This window comes from Dromiciops gliroides, chromosome 3 (assembly GCF_019393635.1).
Source record: "Dromiciops gliroides isolate mDroGli1 chromosome 3, mDroGli1.pri, whole genome shotgun sequence".
NCBI classification, from domain to species: Eukaryota; Metazoa; Chordata; class Mammalia; order Microbiotheria; family Microbiotheriidae; genus Dromiciops; species Dromiciops gliroides.
Window position 1 is genome coordinate 73,301,111 of NC_057863.1, and position 18,959 is coordinate 73,320,069.

Sequence of the window (18,959 nt, forward strand, 5' to 3'; positions counted from 1 at the left end):
ACCTCTAAGGTTCCTTCCAGGGCTAAGTCTATGATTCTATCAGCCTAAGTTATAGGATTTTCTCTGATCCTTTTCAAATCTAGGTAAGAACGGGAATTCTAAGGTTGGCTTAAATTCCAATATTAGTATACACCAGTGGTGGCAAACTCACAGGACCACTAATCTGTACATAGGAATCTCAAATCAATCTTGTTTTAAAATATTGTGTTATCTATGCTTTATTATTTTTTTCTTTTTTATTTTGTGTGTGAGGCAAGTGGGGTTAAGTGACTTGCCCAGGGTCACACAGCTAGTAAGTGTCAAGGGTCTGAGGCCAGATTTGAACTCAGGTCCTCCTGAATTCAGGGCCAGTGCTCTATCCACTGAACCATCTAGCACCAGCCCTGAATTCAGGAGGACCTGAGTTCAAATCCGGCCTCAGACCCTTGACGCTTACTAGCTGTGTGACCCTGGGCAAGTCACTTAACCCCAATTTCCTCACTAAAAAAAATTTTTTTTTAATTTTTAAAAATTTTGTTAAATATTTCCCAAGTATATTTTAATCTGGTTGGGGATGCACTCAGTAATGTCATGGACTGAAAGGGCATTTTTGACAGCCCTGCTGCTAGGAAAACATTATTTTTTGACCTAGTTACCAAATTGTTTACCTGTACCTTTATTGACACAAAAGCTTAGCACAATGCCTGGCACATTGGAACGTACTTAATAAATGTTTGACTGGCTGCTAGATTATTCATTGAAATAAAGGCAGTCAAACTTTATTTTCCCATGGGGAACCTACCCTGGGTGGAGTATTCTGGATGGTGCCTTAGTGTGTCCAAGGGATTGTTTATCTCCCTATCTTCCCCTTTTTCAAATATTTTCCCATATTTTATTGTTCCTTCATTTTTAAGAAGTGGAGAAACTTTGAAATGGGAAAGAAGGGAGCTGAACCCTGGAGAAATAAAAAGACGTAGCAGACACTTCTCATAAAGCATAAGAAAATGTTCACAACACATCTTCCCCGAAGTTAAATACCAAGGGCCTGTGGGTTTGGAAAGCCAAATAGGAAGTCTCTGGGGGTGATGTGGAGGAATTAGTTTTAATTCAATTATAATGTTAATTCACTATTTCCTCTAAAAATTCTGTAGTTATCCTGATTTCAAGTTTAATGCCTAAGCTTTTAATCATTGCAAAACACACTGCCCAAATACACAACTTATAGATTTAGTATTTGAGTGCCTACAGAATTCTCAGTACCACATAGGTCTCCATGTTGTTTATGATCAAGGTCAGTTGCTTTGGGAACAATACTGCTGCTAGGAAAACATTTTTTTTTTAAATTTCTCAGTTTCACATTTAAATTGCCAGCCTTTACATTTGTAAGATCATTATGTGGAGAGCTATATATTTATTATATACATAACATACTCAGGTATGAACAGGTCTGTCTGACCTTAGAATCCCAAGGGAAATCTCTGGATGAGGAATTTCCTTAGGAGATTTCTGGTGGTTCTTGATATTAACATAGTCCAAAATAAATTAAGGCAGTTTAATCTTGTATAATAGTCAGTTTATATTTGTTCACATCTAAAACTAATTTAAGATTTATGGAAAAATGACCAAGTTAACAACCTGAGCCAGGGAAAATGGTGGCTTAATTGATGCATCCTACAAAATTTAGGTCCTGTTTGTATCTAGAAAAATGTTTTGGTTGTTTGTTACCTATCTTATTTGAATCACTTTGTTCTTTCTCAAGATCTTATGAGGTTATCATTGCTTGGAAAATGAAGGAGAAAATATAAATATTATTAAGAGAGCTGCCCAAGGGCAGTGAGAAGTTTTATGAAATGTCCATAATCATTCAGTCAGTCTGTGTCAAAGGTAGGACTTGAATCCAGGTTAATAGAACCCCAAGATCAGCCCCATATCCATTTTATCATGCTACTTCTCAGAGATTCATTAAAGTGAGGCCATTGAAACTGTTCAGGAAAGTGAGTGCTTAAATAAAAGAAGATGCCATTTATAATTTTAAAAAAAGTAGAAAATTTCCATAACACACAAATTAAAAGAGCTTAAATGTTTCAATGTTAGAGGAATGATGATATGTTGAGAATTCTTGTAAGCACAGATTTCTTAGTAAAACGGAAGGTAGATAAGAATGAATGAATGAGTGAATGAAAGAACAAAGCATTTATTAAACATCTACTACATGAAAAGAACTGTACTAAGTGCTGGGGATATAAATATAAGAGCAAGGCATAGTCCCTCCTCTCAAAGAGCTCACATTCTGTTGAGGAGACAACACATATGGGAGATTTCAATGGCAGATCAGATGGAAAATTTTTATTAATACAAAAAATAAAAGTTTACAAAAACAGAACAAAGTTGTCATGTATATAAAGGTTTAAATATACAAATAATATCCCCATTTCATTTTAGAATTGATTGAAAATTTGCTAATAAACTCAACTGATTAGACAGAATTTTCTATTTCCCCTTTCAAACTCCCATCTACTCCCAATCCCAACTCTACTTGTCTCTACTTAGTTTATGTATATAAAGGGTAAAGGTGGTAATGTCTTCTTTAATGTCATTTCCACTGATAAAATCATATCTGTTTCTGATGTTGAAGCATTTGACTTTGGGCTAGAAGCACTGATATTCTAAAGACTAAGGTTGTCTCCATCAAGGTTGGAGAAGAGATGGAGGTCAAGATAGTATTATACCTTGTATTTTTCTAGTACTTAATAACTAAGCAATTATTAAGTACCTACAATATACTGGCAGCTAGATGGTACAGTGGATAGAGTGTCAGGATTGAAGTCAGGAAGACTCATCTTGTTCAAATCCTGCCTCAGGTGCTTACTAGCTGTATGACGCTAGGCAAGTCACTTCACCCTCAGTTTCCTCATATTTAAAATGAGCTGGAAAAGGAAATGGCAAACCACTCTAGTATCTTTGCTGAGAAAACCCCAAAGGGGATCATGAAGAGTCACACACAACAGAAATGACTGAACAACAACAATGGTACACTGGGGATAGCACTAAGCACTTGAGCTACAAATTCGAAAATTAATCAGTCCATGCTCTCAAGAACCTAACATTTCATGGTGTTTCAAGGTTCCTTTTCTGTATTTGAGTTCTTTGATAATATTCACTTCTGAACCAAATTCAGAGTATAACTTTGGTCAAGTGAATTAGAGTCATAGAATGTTATCTCTGCAATGGACCTTGGGTGCTATAATTAGTTAATTTTTATCCCTCATTTTATAGATGAAGAAATTAAACCAAGGTTACACAGTTTGTTGGTTGCATAACCTACACTAGAACTAAATTCCCTTGGTTCCCAATTGAGCCTTCTTACGGTCATAATACTGCTATGTCATTGACTATGAAGGATTATATATAAAATATATTATATTATAAAATGTGACTGCAAAGATAGTTTGGCACCAGATTGTGGAAGGCCTTGAATGCTAGACTAAGGAATTTATATTTTATTTACAGGGCCACAGGTTGTAACTGAAGGATTTTGTGTGTGAGAGTGATATGGTGAGAGAAGTGAAGGATTTGTCATGGAATAGAGAGATCCCTTAGCAGGTTATTAGAGTAGTGCAAAATAGTATTTTTTTATAGTTCCCCTATGTTTCTATGTCTGCTGGTGCACTGTAGCTAATCTTTTTGTAAACACATTTTCTACTGCTCCTTATTATTAATTTTATAGGTCTATAAAAATCACAAGCCATTAGTGTCTTCCTAAGGGAATCTTCTTAGCATGGGGAGAAAAAAAATGGCTCATCCCACCTTGACTTTGAAATAATTTTCTCTAGAGAAGCTTCACTGTCCTAGACAGGATTGTGGTCATCCTGATATCCTTTTGGAAGGATAATTTACATCCTTTGGGACTCCCACCTATTTACCATTAATAATTCATTACAGGTTGGAGGCAGGCAGATGTCTAGCCCATGGTGGGGAGGTCATAGCAGAATATACCCTTTCCTAGTCAGGTTTTGTGGTCCATCAATATAATTAACATTTTAAAATATTATTTTACAGCTTTGGTCGCTTGTCCTGATTTTATGGCCCGTCATTATTTTCATAATTTTGGCTATTACCCGGACGAAATTCCCTCCGATAGCAAAACCAACCTGTAAGTACCTCATCTAGGCTTTCTTTTTTTATCTTCTAGATTTGATTTCAAATTCTCATGACTTCTAGACCACCTTGGCTTGTTGTTCTCAAATTGACTTCTTTGGAATTTAAATTTCCCATGTGCTTTTTTTCCCCTCTTGATGAGCTGTGGTCTTCCTCAGGTTATTTCTATTCATTATCCGAGGGGGTGAGGAGGAAGCACAAAGATCCAAGATGCTTTCTTATTTTTAGTTATACAATTTTGACTCGTTTGTTATATATGTACAATTGAAATTTAACTCGGCTTGTACAAAATGAATCAGAATTCCTGAGAAGGATTATTCTCTACCTTTTGCAATAAATAAAATAGTGTTTGGAAAGATTCAGCAGACAGCATTCAGATTGTCCCAGTAGTTTCTTGCTACTAGAGCCATAATTAAGAATATTTGTGTTGGTGAAAATTCAGTGTGTGGGCTGGGAGGAGGAGGTGAAGAGGAGAGGGGGATATTGTGTACAGAGACTAGTTTGTACTAGAAGTATAGGCAGTCTTGTCTCTCAGAGAGTCTGGCCTGTACCCCTACAACACAACTGATTGTTCCTAATAACCCTGGGGGAGGAAGCAAAGTGACAAGACTGAGTCAGGAAGAAGGGTACCAAGGTAATGCAATTCTGGGCGTGTCCGTTTATGGATGTGTGAGAGATTGGGAGGATAGTTGCATCACATGGTGAGGACTAGTAGAGGACAATGAATTGCAGGTTTGCCGAGCTGGAGGATGGCTCTGTTGAGCAATTGCCTCAACTTTTCTATGCCAGTGCCCTGAGGCAAAGCTCTGATCACTGCATCCTAGTCACGCCTCTGTTTGCTGTAAATGAAGTTTTGAGAAGCATAAAATGTACTCAAGTTATCAGAGGACTCAGTTTCCTGTTGAGGGCTTTTCCCACAGGTGTCTATGGCTAGGTTGTAAAGTGGATGATTCATCTGATCTAGTTCTTTTTATAGATATTTGAAAAGAAGATACAGAGAAAAAGAGTTTATAAAACTCTTAGCTAATTCCAAGAGAGAAATAATACTCATAAAGTGATGTTTACCACTCAAGCTTTGGCTGGTGTTGATCCTCTTAGAGCTGACTACCTTCAACCAATTTCCTTGTAAAACTTCAAAGCATATAAAAGAAATTGTGCCTCACTTCATATTAGTATTATAGAGCTATAAGGAAACTTTGGAGGTCACCCAGTTCAATCCCCTCACTTTACACCAAGGTTAAGGGATTTAACTGAAGATCAAGGTGGTTACAGATCCAGGATTTGAGTTCAGGACCCCAGGTCATCTGTCTTCAAATCCAAGGACTCTAACCACTGTGTCATGTTCTCCTTCCAATAACCGTGACCCTAAAAAGTTGCAAAATAATAATAAAAAAAAAACCACATTGTGAGTAAAGCAAATTATATTTCAAATAGATTAAGAGGACTTTCAATTTAGTGGAATCTCTTTGTCCAGTAAAGAATCACCATCTCTTGTGTGTGTATAAATTGGTAGAATAGCTATGATGTTAGTATGGAAAATTCAGTGGGGTTAGAAGAATTATTTAATGTATTGGTTATTTGTTTTACTATTTCTCAAATAAAATGATAAAATTTAGAATCACTCATGAAACTACTTCAATGGGATGGTATAATTTTGGTAAGCTCTTCAGGACAAAACAGTGTATGTTATTTTGTAATAGATACAGTCCATCTTAGCTATGGTTTGTCAAAGATAACTTGTTTTTTTAAAAAATGAAAATATAGATATAAATATGAGGAAACGTGCTATGCTGGGAAAAGGCATTGGACTTTGAGTCAGAGCTGGGTTCAGGTCTCTGCCTTGCCACTTACTGGTTCTGTGACCTTGGCTAAATCATTTAACTTGCTAGGGCCTCATTTTCCTCATGTATAAAATGAAGGGGTTGGCCTCGATGAACTCTGAGGTGCTTTTCCAGATTGAAATGCATCTGTGAATCTAGATTTTATTAATCAGAATGTCATCTCTGCACATTTGAAAAACAATAATGAAAATATGTGTAATTCAGTCTACAGAAGGTATGTTTGCTTACTTATAGATTTGTAGACCCCTCCTCCCGTAATAAGTACCTGTCGCCCTAGAGGTTCATGATGCACAAGCTGAGCCTAGTTCATTAAGCTGTATTATATGAGATAACAACAATTGTGTCCCTAAGCCTTGAATCTAATAGAAATAGCATTTGATTCCTTTTTTTTTAAAGAAAAAAATATCCATGTCTTTAGGAATATAAATGAATGGAATAATTACTTGACTTTCTGTGTCCTTCAAATAAAAGACAAATTATTGGAAAGCATTTTAATATCTGATCAGGTTGGAATTAGTATAACCTGTTGTCCAATGGACTTGCTGATTCTACAATTTCTTAATTAATTAATTAATTTTTTTGCGGGGCAATGAGGGTTAAATGACTTGCCCAGGGTCACACATCTAGTAAGTGTCAAGTGTCTGAGGCCGGATTTGAACTCAGGTCTTCCTGAATCCAGGGCCGGTGTTTTATCCACTGCACCACTTAGCTGCCCCGCTACAATTTATTTTTTTTAACCAGTTGATACCATTGTACGCTGCTGGATTTCAGATACTGTGCTATACGTTTAAATTCATATAAATAATTTAAAACATGTATTTTCCATGTAGGTAACAGATAAATGTGACAGATGAGCCCTTAAGTACTATAGTCTAAAAAGCTAATTTGACAGTTTGCTAACAATACGAAGAAGAGGGCCAACGTAACTTGAACAAATTTGTTGTTTCTGCTTTTTCTTGCTTTTTTGGGAGAATTTTTAATTGTATAGAATTCAGTTCATAAGTCAGTGAAAGGAAGATAATATGTGTGAGTGAACAGTTTTAAATTAGTCTGTTTCACTTGGAAGTTTTGAGAAGTGTGTGAAGAGAAACAGGGAAAGGATGATATTCTAATGAACTGTTTTTAGGAATGAAAAAATGGGGTGATATTTTTATAAGATAAGAAGTCCTTCAATTACTATGAAGTGTCATTGTGTGTTGGTGTATGTATATATATGTATATATGTGTGCATATACATATATATGCATATGTATATATTTTATATATAGTCTAGAAATAAAAAGAAAAGAATCCTCATTCCTCATCATACAGCTGCTATAATCTAATGATAATTTGTTGTGTGGCTATTATCTTTCTTTTGAATGTAGGAAGGTATAAAACTATAGGGTGATTGGTCCCCAAATGGGGGTTGAGTTAATATTCATAAAGTACTTTGTAAACCTTAAAGCACTAAATAAATGCTAGTTATTATTATTATTTTTAATCTAAATTATGCCTTGAGTTTTGGACTCATCAAGGAACTAATAAATTAAATGCTGGCATGTGGGTGACATTCATTTAATTTTATTATTGGAGGTTCTTTTCTGTGGAAGTGCCTGGTAAGATGGGCAGTGAGGTGGAGCAGTGGTGTCAGGCCTGGTGTCAGGAAGGTTCCTCTTCCAGAGTTCAAATCTGGCCTCATACACTTACTAGCTGTGTGACCCTGGGCAAGTCATTTAATTCTGTTTGCCTCAGTTTCCTCATCTCTAAAATGATCTGGAGAAGGAAATGACAAACCACTCCAGTATCTTTGCCAAGAAAGCCCCAAATGGGATTGTGAAGAGTTGGACACAACTGAAAACAACTGAACCGAAGCTTGGTAAGATCAAGAATACTATAAAAGGTGATTGTTGGTTTTTTTTTTAATTAGCTGGGAAAAAGTAACTTGAAAATTGACCCAGTTGAGGTTGAGAAGCCCATATTCTGATCCCTGTTTTCTAACACTCCACCATAGAATCTATTCTACTTTAGAATTACAGTGCTGGTAAAAATCCAATGAGATCATTATTGATTCCTCATCTTATACAGCTTAAAGTATTAGAATATATGGGATGAGAGCTAGAAATCAGGACTATAAGACCATAATATTCTCACTGTCTTAATCATGGACTGACATGATAGAGGGAAGAGATACATCCTATGGTACTTCAGAGTTTTGTCAACTTTTGGTGTGCTTTGTAGCATCCTATTTCATCTTTATTAATTTCAGAGTGAATCAAATATAGTTATAAGGCCCAGGGCCTTAGTTACAGACTTGGGGGTAGTTAAACCCCTAACTAGGATTTTGGGGGAGCCAGCTGTATGCTAGAAAAAATGGAATTTAATCCTTAGATAAAGAGCCTACCTTGAATTAGTGGCCCAGGTGAGGTGAGAAGGGGAGACCTGTTCACATTCTACCCATGAAGTAGCCAGACCGAAAAGTTGTTTTGTACAAGTCAGATCTGTAGCTCTAACTTATTTTTTCCATGTGCATTCTGTTGCATGGGAGTGGGCATAGAACTCTTGTTAGATTCAAACCCAGGCTCTGCTGCTTACTACCTGGGGGTGACACTGGGCAAGGCGCTTGACCTAGTTAGATGAATCTCCTCATCTATAAAATGAGGAGGCTGGACCAGATGACTTCTGAGGTCTTTCTAGTTCTACTTCAATGATACAGGGATCCCATCTCTGAGGTGGGGATCTGAAAGAAAAAAAGTCAGATGGTTGAAAAGTGCAGGTGTCAGTTGAAGTTCCTTCTACTACATGAGATTATAGATCTAGAGATGGTCAGATAAGTGAGGAGCAGAGACAGGTTTTGAACCCAGATACTCATATTTTGAAGTTGGTGTTGTTTCTCCTCTATCACATTGTCTCCCTTGGCCTCATCTCAGAATAGGATCCATATTCTGTGCGTCTCGCATTCACTCCCCTCTGGGTTGTGAGAGATGCATTAGAAACCGGTACCAGCAAGCAATAAATCTAAGGCACAACACCTCAGCTTTCCAAACCTGGTGAGCAGGCTTTGAGTTCCCTGAGTACGCATAGGGAAGAAATTGGCAGAGGCACTGAGTTTTAAAATGTTCCATTACTTGTACTCACCACATGCAGTGACTTGTCAACAGTCAAAAGTCATGCTGTAAGAGCTGATACAGCAGGCTAGGGAAGTGGAAGCAGCTGCTGCCTTCCTTGGACTCCATCTTAGAGTGAAAACTAACTTGAGCCAAGCTCAGCTGCACCCTAAGGCAGGAAGATTTCACCTGAATTGCATCTATGTCTGAGCAACAAGTATGTCCACACAAAAAGACATTTGAGTAACTCTTAATTATTCAGAGGTTGATTGTCTCTTTGCGGTAGGGTTGCCACCCATCCCAGTGTGACTCAACAGCTTAGGGAATTGTGAGATTTCCCCATGTTCCTGGCATAACCTTTGCCCTGCATGTTCTGGTCTTTGTCATTAGGGATGCAAAGAGCCTTGGAGTTGTGCTATCCAGAGGTTTGGGGACCCAAGTGGCACTTGTGACTTGAGGATTATCCATATCTCTTGCTGCTTTTTGTTCTCTCTTTTTTGGGGGGCAGTCTTTGGTTTGTTTTTTTTTTTTTTTTAGTGAGGCAATTGGGGTTAAGTGACTTGCCCAGGGTCACACAGCTAGTAAGTGTTAAGCGTCTGAGGCCGGATTTGAAATCAGGTACTCCTGACTCCAGGACCGGTGCTCTATCCACTGCACCACCTAGCTGCCCCTTTGGTTGGTTTTATAATTCATTAAGCATGTCCACCCATGGTGGGCACCAGGAAGAAGGAGGATTTAATCTATTGATTTTGCTTCTTATTAGTAGCAATCATAAAGTGTCAAGTTGAGGGGAGGGAGAGGGAGAACCAAACTATTGGCTAACTGGAGTTTTGGGGATTGAAAAAATGTTATCCCACCCACATCACCATGGATAATTAAGAGGTGGTTACCCAATCTTCTCGTGGTGAATTAGCTAATGAGGTGCCTTGGTAGGGTTGAGGAAGCTAGAAAAACCACATGTCAGAGAGGTTATCTGGCTTACCTATTAGTATGACCTTTTCTGGACTACTTAGTGACAGAAAAAGAGGGGAAGATGAGGATACATGGAATCCAGTTCTAGAATGTTATGACCCCTCCACTGGGCAGGTAGCTTCACAATAGGAATAAAGGGGCCCACAGTCAATCATTTTTTACTTTATCAGTGAGAGGAGAATCAAAGGTAACAATATTATTTCTTTAATTAATAATAATAATAACAACATATAAATATATTATATATAAACAACAATAATAATGATAAAGCACTTTAAGGTTTGCAGAGTGCTTTATCAATATCTCATTTGGTCCTTACAATAGCCCTGGGAGATAGGTGCTATTACTATCTCCATTTCACAGATGAAGAAGCTAAGCCAACCAGGGTTAAGTGATTTGCCCAGGATTATAGATCTAGTAAGTGTCCGAAGCTAGATTCAAACTCAGGATCTTCCTGACTCCAAGTTCCACATCTTAGCCACTGCATCACCTATTTCATTATATCCCCTGTCCTGTGAGTGTTCCTTGGTGGAGAGGGAGAGGGGGTCTTGCATGCCAGGCTGTGCTCTGATCTCTTTGAAGTTGTAGGGATTAGAATCTGAGCTCTTCCAAATACTACCTGTGTCACTTTGAGCAAATCACTTAACATCTCTGGGCCTCATCTCCGAATGACTAGCATGGACCAGATCGGTAGAGGCAGCTTCCCTCAGCCAATGAAATCACAATCCAATCACCCTTGGACTGGACTATATTACTTCTGCAGTCCCTTCCAATTCTAAATCTATTATCCTATCAGAGGCCTCCTGCCTGTATTTCTGCAATAGCCTCCAAGGGGATCTCTTTAGCAATCTTTCTCTAATCTAATCCATCATCTCTATTGCTTTCAGTTCAATTCAACTAGTATTTAATAGGTGCCTGCTATGCGCTTAATACATATGTGCTTATTAAGCACAGAAAGGTAGTTACTGTGCTTAGCCCTAGAGACAGAAAGACAAAAAGAAGACTCATGGTCCTAAAATGCTCTTTTTATCATATCATCTGCTTCAGAATCCAAATTGGGCCCATGTCGCCTACAGCATCAAGTTTAAACTCCCTGACCTGGCTCTTTTAGGCCTTTATGGTCTGTATCCACCCCATCTTTCCATTTTTGTTTCCCACAGCCCTTCAGCAGGTACTCACCACTCTGACTGGCCTCCTCGATGTTCAAACACATACAATGTTAAGTCCAAACTGTCTTCTTTTCCTCATGCTATTTCTTTCTTCTTCTTCTTCTTTTTTTTTTTTTGCAGGGCAATGGGGGTTAAGTGACTTGCCTAGGGTCACACAGCTAGTAAGTGTTAAGTGTCTGAGGCCAGATTTGAACTCAGGTCCTCCTGAATCCAGGGCCGGTGTTTTATCCACTGCACCACCTAGCCGCCCCTCCTCATGCTATTTCAACTCTTGTATTCTCTGTTTGTTTGTTTTTTTTTTTTCTTAAATCCTACCTGTCTTTCTAGGCAACTCCATGGAGTCTCTCTTAATTATTTTCCTTCCTCCACCTTCTCTAAATTTATATTGTGCTTAGGTGGACTTACAGTACTATATGATAAATAGTGGAAATGTTATTACCCCCATTTTACAGATGAGGACACTGAAGCAGGTAAAAGGACTTTCCCAAGGTAACAGTGTGCTCCATAAATGGAGACTGATTCAAGTCTTTGGATCCCAAGGCCTTTGTCCTTTCCACTACACTATGGCTTTTCTTTTTTCTTTTTTCTTTTTTCTTTTTTTTTGGCAAGGCAGTTGGGGTTAAGTGACTTGCCCAGGGTCACACAGCTAGTGGCAATCGTCTAAGGCCAGATTTGAACTCAGGTACTCCTGACGCCAGGGCTGGTGCTCTATCCACTGTACCACCTAGCTGCCCCTACACTATGGCTTTTGATATCACATTCCTTGTCCCTTGATTATATTTTCTTTCATGTCTTTCCTCTTCTGATTGTCTCTTATGTGTCAGTTTCATCTCTTCAAATGGACTATTAGTCTTCTTAAAATAATTGTTATACCTAAAATATTTATTTTAACATTCATTTTTTCTTTAAAAAATTTTTTTTAACATTCATTTCTAAAAATGTTTGAGTTCCAAATTCTCTCCTTCCCTCAAGCCTCTACCCATCCATTAAAAAGATAAGCAATGGGGCAGTTAGATGGTGCAGTGGTTAAAGCGCCGGCCCTGGATTCAGGAGTACCTGAGTTCAAATCCGGCCTCAGACACTTGACACTTACTAGCTGTGTGACCCTGGGCAAGTCACTTAACCCCCATTGCCTAAAAAAACAAAACAAAACAAAAACCAAACAAACAAAAAAGATAAGCAATCCTCAATTGCCTCACCAAAAAAGATAAGCAGTATATTAATTATATATGTGAAGTCATATAAAACATGATTCCATATTAGCCATGTTGCAAAAAAGCAAGAAAAATAAAATAAGTGAAAAAAGTATGTTTCATGGACTATTAGCTTCTGGAGTTCTAGGTAAATCAATGGCTTACAGAGGAATCAGGTTCAGATAGCCGAGTGGCGTGGTTCGTTAGAGTGCCAGATATGGAGTCATGAAGACCTGAGTTCGACTCTGACCTTAGCTAGCTAAATAACCCTGGGAAAGTCACTTTTACCATTGTCTGCCTCAGTTTCCTTATCTGTAAAATGGGGTTAAGAGCATTTACTTCCCGGGGTTGCTGTGAGCAAAAAATCATGATGATGTATATGATATGATATGCATATAGCGTGTTGTAAACTTTAGAGCTTATATAAATGTTAGCTAAAAAAGAAAAATACCAGCACTTATGCTTGTTTCCCTGTGTGACCTTGTGCAAGTTATTTAGCCTTCATGGACCTCAGTTTCCTCATCTGTATAATAGAAGAGGGGGCCCCTGAGATCCCTTCTAGCTCTAGGTGTATGATCCTATTTCCTCTGTTGTCTCTACATCTTCTATAGTATTGCCACACTCCTGGTACAATTCTGAATACAGAGACATGTATTTAGTCATTTCTGCCATGTCTGACTCTTTATGACCCCATCTGGGGTTTTCTTGGCAAAGATACTAGAGTGGTTTGTCATTTCTTTCTCCAGTTCATTTTATAGATGAGGAAACTGAAACAAACAAGGTTAAGTGACTTGCCCAAGGTCATACAACTTATTAAAGTATCTGAGGCCAGATTTGAACTCAGGTCTTCCTGACTCCAGGCTCTGTCCACTGTACCATGCAGCTGCCCATAAGTACAAAGAAGAGTTCAGTAAGTTCTTGCTATTGATCAATATGGAACTTAGTTTTGGGGCTCTGATTTGAATGATGCCTATTTCCTGGAACCCATCCAGTGGTGTAGAGTAGAGCCCTAATGTGGATCTGAGACAGGGGATGAGCAGAGAGTAAGTTTGTGATATTTCTTTGGGTTTGATCTTGACTTCATCGATGGGCACAAAGCCTTGCTGTGTCTTCTGAGGCTTTTGCGATTCCATTGTTCAGGTAAAGGGAACAGCGAGCAAACCCCTTAGGAATTTCTGCAATGAGTATCTGTGCAAGCCCATGAAAGATTTTTGTGTGGGAGAGAATTTATATTCTGGCTCTTGTCATTGAGAATGCAGGAGGGACTTTACTATCTGGCTCTTGTCTGTGAGAATTCAGGAGACACTGGAACAGTGTTGGGATTCAACAGGCAGGATTAGTGTGTTCTGTCCACAGCAGAGGTGCAGGTGGCAGGTTGCTAGTGATGCCAGTAATCTCTTAGAACCATATGGAGCTTGTTAAAAGCAGGGATAGGGATAGGGATAGGGGTTGGATCTGTGATTTTAGAAGAATAAAGAACTCCCAAGTGAGGAGGTTCCCAGTGCCAGTGGCAGGTCAGTACCCCCTCTTCAGCTTTAAGGCATTAATGAGTTATCTAGAGCACTAGGCAAGGGACACATACATGGTCAATATGTGTCAGAAACTGGACTTGGATTTGGGTCTTCATAGGTCCAAGAACAGGACTATGCCCTACTTCCAGAGATGAGGCTTAAAATGAGACTTCTTTTCTTCATCTCCCTGTGGAACAAGAAGTATGGAAACACGCAATGTGGATGGGACCCAAGCTATCCAGCTATATATGAGCTTATTTCTGGAAGAGTTGCCTTCTCTAGAAATTCTTTCATGGAAATTCTGGGATTCATTTAGATAGTACAGATGGTCATACCCTAATATGAGTTGCCAAGTTCAAAAGATTTCTCAATTAAAGCTCTTCTAAATCCCAACAGAACTACAGTAATGACAAAATCCCAACACTCAGTTATGTTAGAGAGAAATGCATAACTTGGACTGTTGTTCAGTTGTTTTCAGTTGTGTCTGATTGTGATCCCATTTGGGTTTTTCTTGGCAGAGACACTGGAGTGGCTTGCTACTTCCTTTCCCAGCTCATTTTATAGATAAGGAAACTGAGGCAAACAGGGTGAAGTGACTTGCCAAGGGTCACACAGTGTCTGGTGCCAGATTCAAACCCAGGAAGATGAGTCTTCCTCACTCAGGCCCAGTACTCTATCCACTGTGCCACCTAGCTGGCCAACTCGAAGAACAGTGCAATGCTAAAGATAAAGAACTTATGACAAAATGAAAAACAAAGAGTACAAAATAGTACAGAGTATCATAAATTTAAAGCTGGGAGGGAACTTAGAGCTCAACCATCCCAAACCTCCCATTTTACAGATGAGAAAACTGATGCCTAGAGAAGTTAAATGATTTGTCTGGGGTTACACACATTCAGTAAGCAGGAGAATCAATCAGGACACTAGCCTGGGACTCTGCTTTCAGATCCAGTATCCTTTCTTTCCTTTTGACTACTGAGGTGTGTTCATCTCCACTGCCCTTCCTGCCATTACCTTACTCTGGCTAACCTCTGGTATAGAATCTTCTGAAATGGCAACCTTGATGTAACTGAACATAAGTGAGATGTGTTCATATTAGATGCTGCCAAGATACTGAGCAGGATTCTGGGACACCCTGTGACCTATATTAATGTTCATGCAGATTTGATTAACTATCAATTGAAAGAGATTCTTGAAAGTACTTGTGTTATCTAAAAAGAGGGAAATCATGTTATGTTGAGAATTTTAGCTTTTCATTTGTGCTTTCAAATACAGGTGGTAGTGAATTTTAAAATAAAATAGGTGATAAAATAGTACACATTATCTATCTATCTATCTATCTATCTATCTATCTATCTATCTATCTATCCATCCATCCATCCATCCATCCATCCATCCATCCATCCATCCATCCATCCATCCATCTATCTATCTATCTATCTATCTATCTATCTATCTATCTATCTATCTATCTATCTATCTATCTATCCATCCATCCATCCATCCATCCATCCATCCATCCATCCATCCATCCATCCATCCATCCATCCATCTATCTATCTATCTATCTATCTATCTATCTATCTATCTATCTATCTATCTATCTATCTATCCATCCATCCATCCATCCATCCATCCATCCATCCATCCATCCATCCATCCATCCATCCATCCATCCATCCATCCATCCATCCATCTATTCATCTATCTGCCTTTCTCTCTGGGCCTCATAGCTAAAACCCAAATAAATAATATTTATATTATCTAGGGGATGTTGATTCATTTCAAAATATAAGTGAAGAACAAGACAAAAATCAACAGCAGTTTGTAACATTCTCCTAACACTATTAATGTAGTTGTGGAAGATGGCAATATTTTCTAAAATCTAGGAGCCTGAGGTTAATGAGGACTTTGCCAGCTTAGAAAACATTCTCATAGTTCCTAGACAGTTGGAAAAGCTTTAAGGAGGACATAGTGGAAAGAGCAATGGCTTTCAAGCTGGAGTAGTAATCAGTACATGTGTGTAATGTAAAAACAAAACCATGAATCAAACTTTTTTAAAAAACCCACATCTGCTACTACTTCAGTTGGCTCAGTTCTTTGCTTCCTTCTGGCTAAGTGATGGCCAATAGAGATAGAGCTCTTCAGCAGGCACTACCAGGTGTGGGGATGACTCCATACTACTAGAAAATGTCATCAGAGCAGCCTGTAAGGGAGTGGTCAAAACTTGCTTGGGTTTTCTCAATGCCAAAGGTTAATGCCCCACCTCAACCTCAGGATGACGTCATAACCATAACAGACATCCAGGGGAATCTTTTTTTTACGTAAGGAAGTTTTCACATTCTGCAGATGAAGATGTAGAAGTGAATATGTCTCTGGCTCAGCAGTATTGAGGGTATAGCCAAGTACTTCCTAATTTGAATCACTTGTTGATTTGGAATTACTGTTCCCAATGAAAAAGGTTGCCACTCGGTTAGTGATTCATTTTTGTGTTTTGCAAGTAAATACTAAGTGCTATGGGGGATACAAAGAATATAATACCCCTCTCCAGATCTCAAGGAACTTACTATCAATCTTTTGGAATTTACAAGAAATACACATGTGAACAGTTAAATATTATAATGCCATTTTCATGCTTGAGAGTTCTGTGATTTTAATGGCATTGTACATCCTCTGCCTACCCAGCTTACCCTCCTTGCCATATATTATAGCACAGTATGATTCATTTACATCCATACACCAGAATTTATTCAGTCATTTTTGAGCTTACATTCAAATGTCAGAGACATGTACGTGTACTATACACACATATATCATAAATATCAAGTTAACAAATACAGATATGTACAAAATAAACATAAGTTGATTTACTGGGGAGGGCATTAGTGGTTGGTGAACCTACATGTATAACTTTATAAGTAGATGCCAGGCTCCCCATTTTACAGATGAGGAAACAGAGTTTTGCAAATATTAGATGACTTCCCTATGGTAATACCACCACTAAGTATCAGAAGTATCCTTTGAACACATATCTTCTTCCCTCCAAGTCCAGAATTCTTTATTTTTTTTTTTAGTGAGGCAATTGGGGTTAAGTGACTTGCCCAGAGTCACACAGCTAGTTAAGTATTAAGTGTCTGAGGCCGGATTTGAACTCAGGTACTCCTGACTCTAGGGCCGGTGCTCTATCCACTGCGCCATCTAGCTGCCCCTCAAGTCCAGAATTCTGATCACCATGTTAAGCTGCTTCACAATGAATTAATGTTTACATTAAAGCATTTCATACATGTGAAATGCTATATAAATGTGAGTTATCATGACTAGAGTAACATTGCATTTCAGCATCCTTCTCTCAAACCATTTATCCTGGTAAAATTTTCTGTAAATTTTGAAAACACCTTTCAAGAAAAACTGTTTACCTTCTCTGAATCCAATTGGCTCTTATTAGCTACTTTTGAAATAGCTTGCTAAACAAATCCACCCCCAAAAAGCCAGAAAAAAAGATATATAGTTTTGTGTATATAACCAAGCTTAATTCAAGGCATGCACAAGTTTAATGTCTTTACTGATTTATTTTTAGTTTTATGTAGAAAGTTGGCATTAAATACCTAATCCAGAAGGTATATGATCTAGGGCAGTGAATTTCATAGGCAGATTCATTTCTTGGGTTATTGCACACTCTGTGATAACTTTGGGTAATAACACTAACCTCCCAGAATAATGGATAATCAGTTTTTCTTCAATGTTTACATATGTTTTCTATTTGGTCTTATCTAAAGTCTAGAACAAATGAGTAAGATTTGGATTAATCTTTAGCATTATTATTATTGGAGGCAACTTTAGTAGTGATTCCAAATCCCTGCTTCATGACACCCCGGTTGTTACTTATCTCAAAGGATGGATATAAAACTCACAAAATAAAATTAACTTTATGTTAATTTTTGAAAGCATTTGCCACATAATTATTTTGGGAGAAGGAAAACAATGTCAAAAAGAAATATAATATAAGGTGCTACTATTTCCAAAAGCACAGGCATCACTAGATTGAAAAAAAAAAAGCAGGATAAATACTCGCAAATGGAGTAACTCATCAATAGATTCCTGTTCCACATTTTGTTGTGCTATTTAGAAACTTTCATCCCAGGATCTGAAAATAGAATTTTTAGTAACGTTAGTTTATTAACAACACTCATACATAACTGTCATTTCACACCTAGTGGAGATAGTATTCATTGAGATTTTGGACTTGTAGCCCAAGTGGTACACAACATAAATGGGAAATCCTTACCAGCATTCAATTCTGAGGGACAGAGCCTTGACCAGCTCTGTAAGCTGTAGGTAGAGTTCAAAATTCAGTAACTGCTTTTTTTTAAAATTTTTGTGGGACAATGAGGGTTAAGTGACTCGGGCAAGGTCACATAGCTGGTAAGTGTCAAGTGTCTGAGGCCGGATTTGAATTCAGGTCCTCTTGAATCCAAGGCCAGTGTTTTATCCACTGTGCCACCTAGCTGCCCCCTCAGTAACTGCTTTTTCCATGTAGCAAGGGTTCATCATTGTATGTCTGTCTTTATAAGTCCATATTCAAAGACATGTATTAATCATGGTCATTCATAGATTTAGAACTGGAAGGGATATTGAAGATCATTTCGTTGAACCCACCCCCACATTTTATAATTGAGGAACCTGAGACCTAGAAGCAGCCAGGTGGCACTGGAACACATTTAATATATATTTAATTATAAATACATTTAATAGCTTTTCTCAATCTTCATTTACCTGGATCTTTTAGTTGTGTTTGATATTATGTATCTTTTCTCTCTTTTCAATCTCTCCTGCTCTCTTTTTTTCCCCTCATTTTCTTTTTATGTTTTTTTTTTCCTCTCCTTTCCTGTCCCTGAACTGTTGGGGTCCTCCATTGCTCAGTTCTTGACTCCTTCCACTCTTTTCTCTACAGTCACTCCCTTGGAGAGATCATTCTTTTTTTTTTTTCTCAAACTTCAGTGACTATTTCTCTGCTGCTAACTTCCAAAACTATGTTTCTTCATTTTTATGC

At 38.1% G+C, this 18,959-nt stretch overlaps 1 protein-coding gene across 1 annotated transcript in view; it reads left to right on the forward strand.

Annotated features, from left to right (window-relative positions):
- ABCA12 (ATP binding cassette subfamily A member 12) overlaps nt 1–18,959 on the forward strand; it is a 246,533-nt gene that overhangs the window by 11,951 nt on the left and 215,623 nt on the right. The window contains exon 2 of the mRNA XM_043993356.1: nt 4,039–4,132. Coding sequence (XP_043849291.1) covers nt 4,039–4,132 — 94 coding nt within the window. The remainder of the gene's footprint in view (nt 1–4,038; nt 4,133–18,959) is intronic.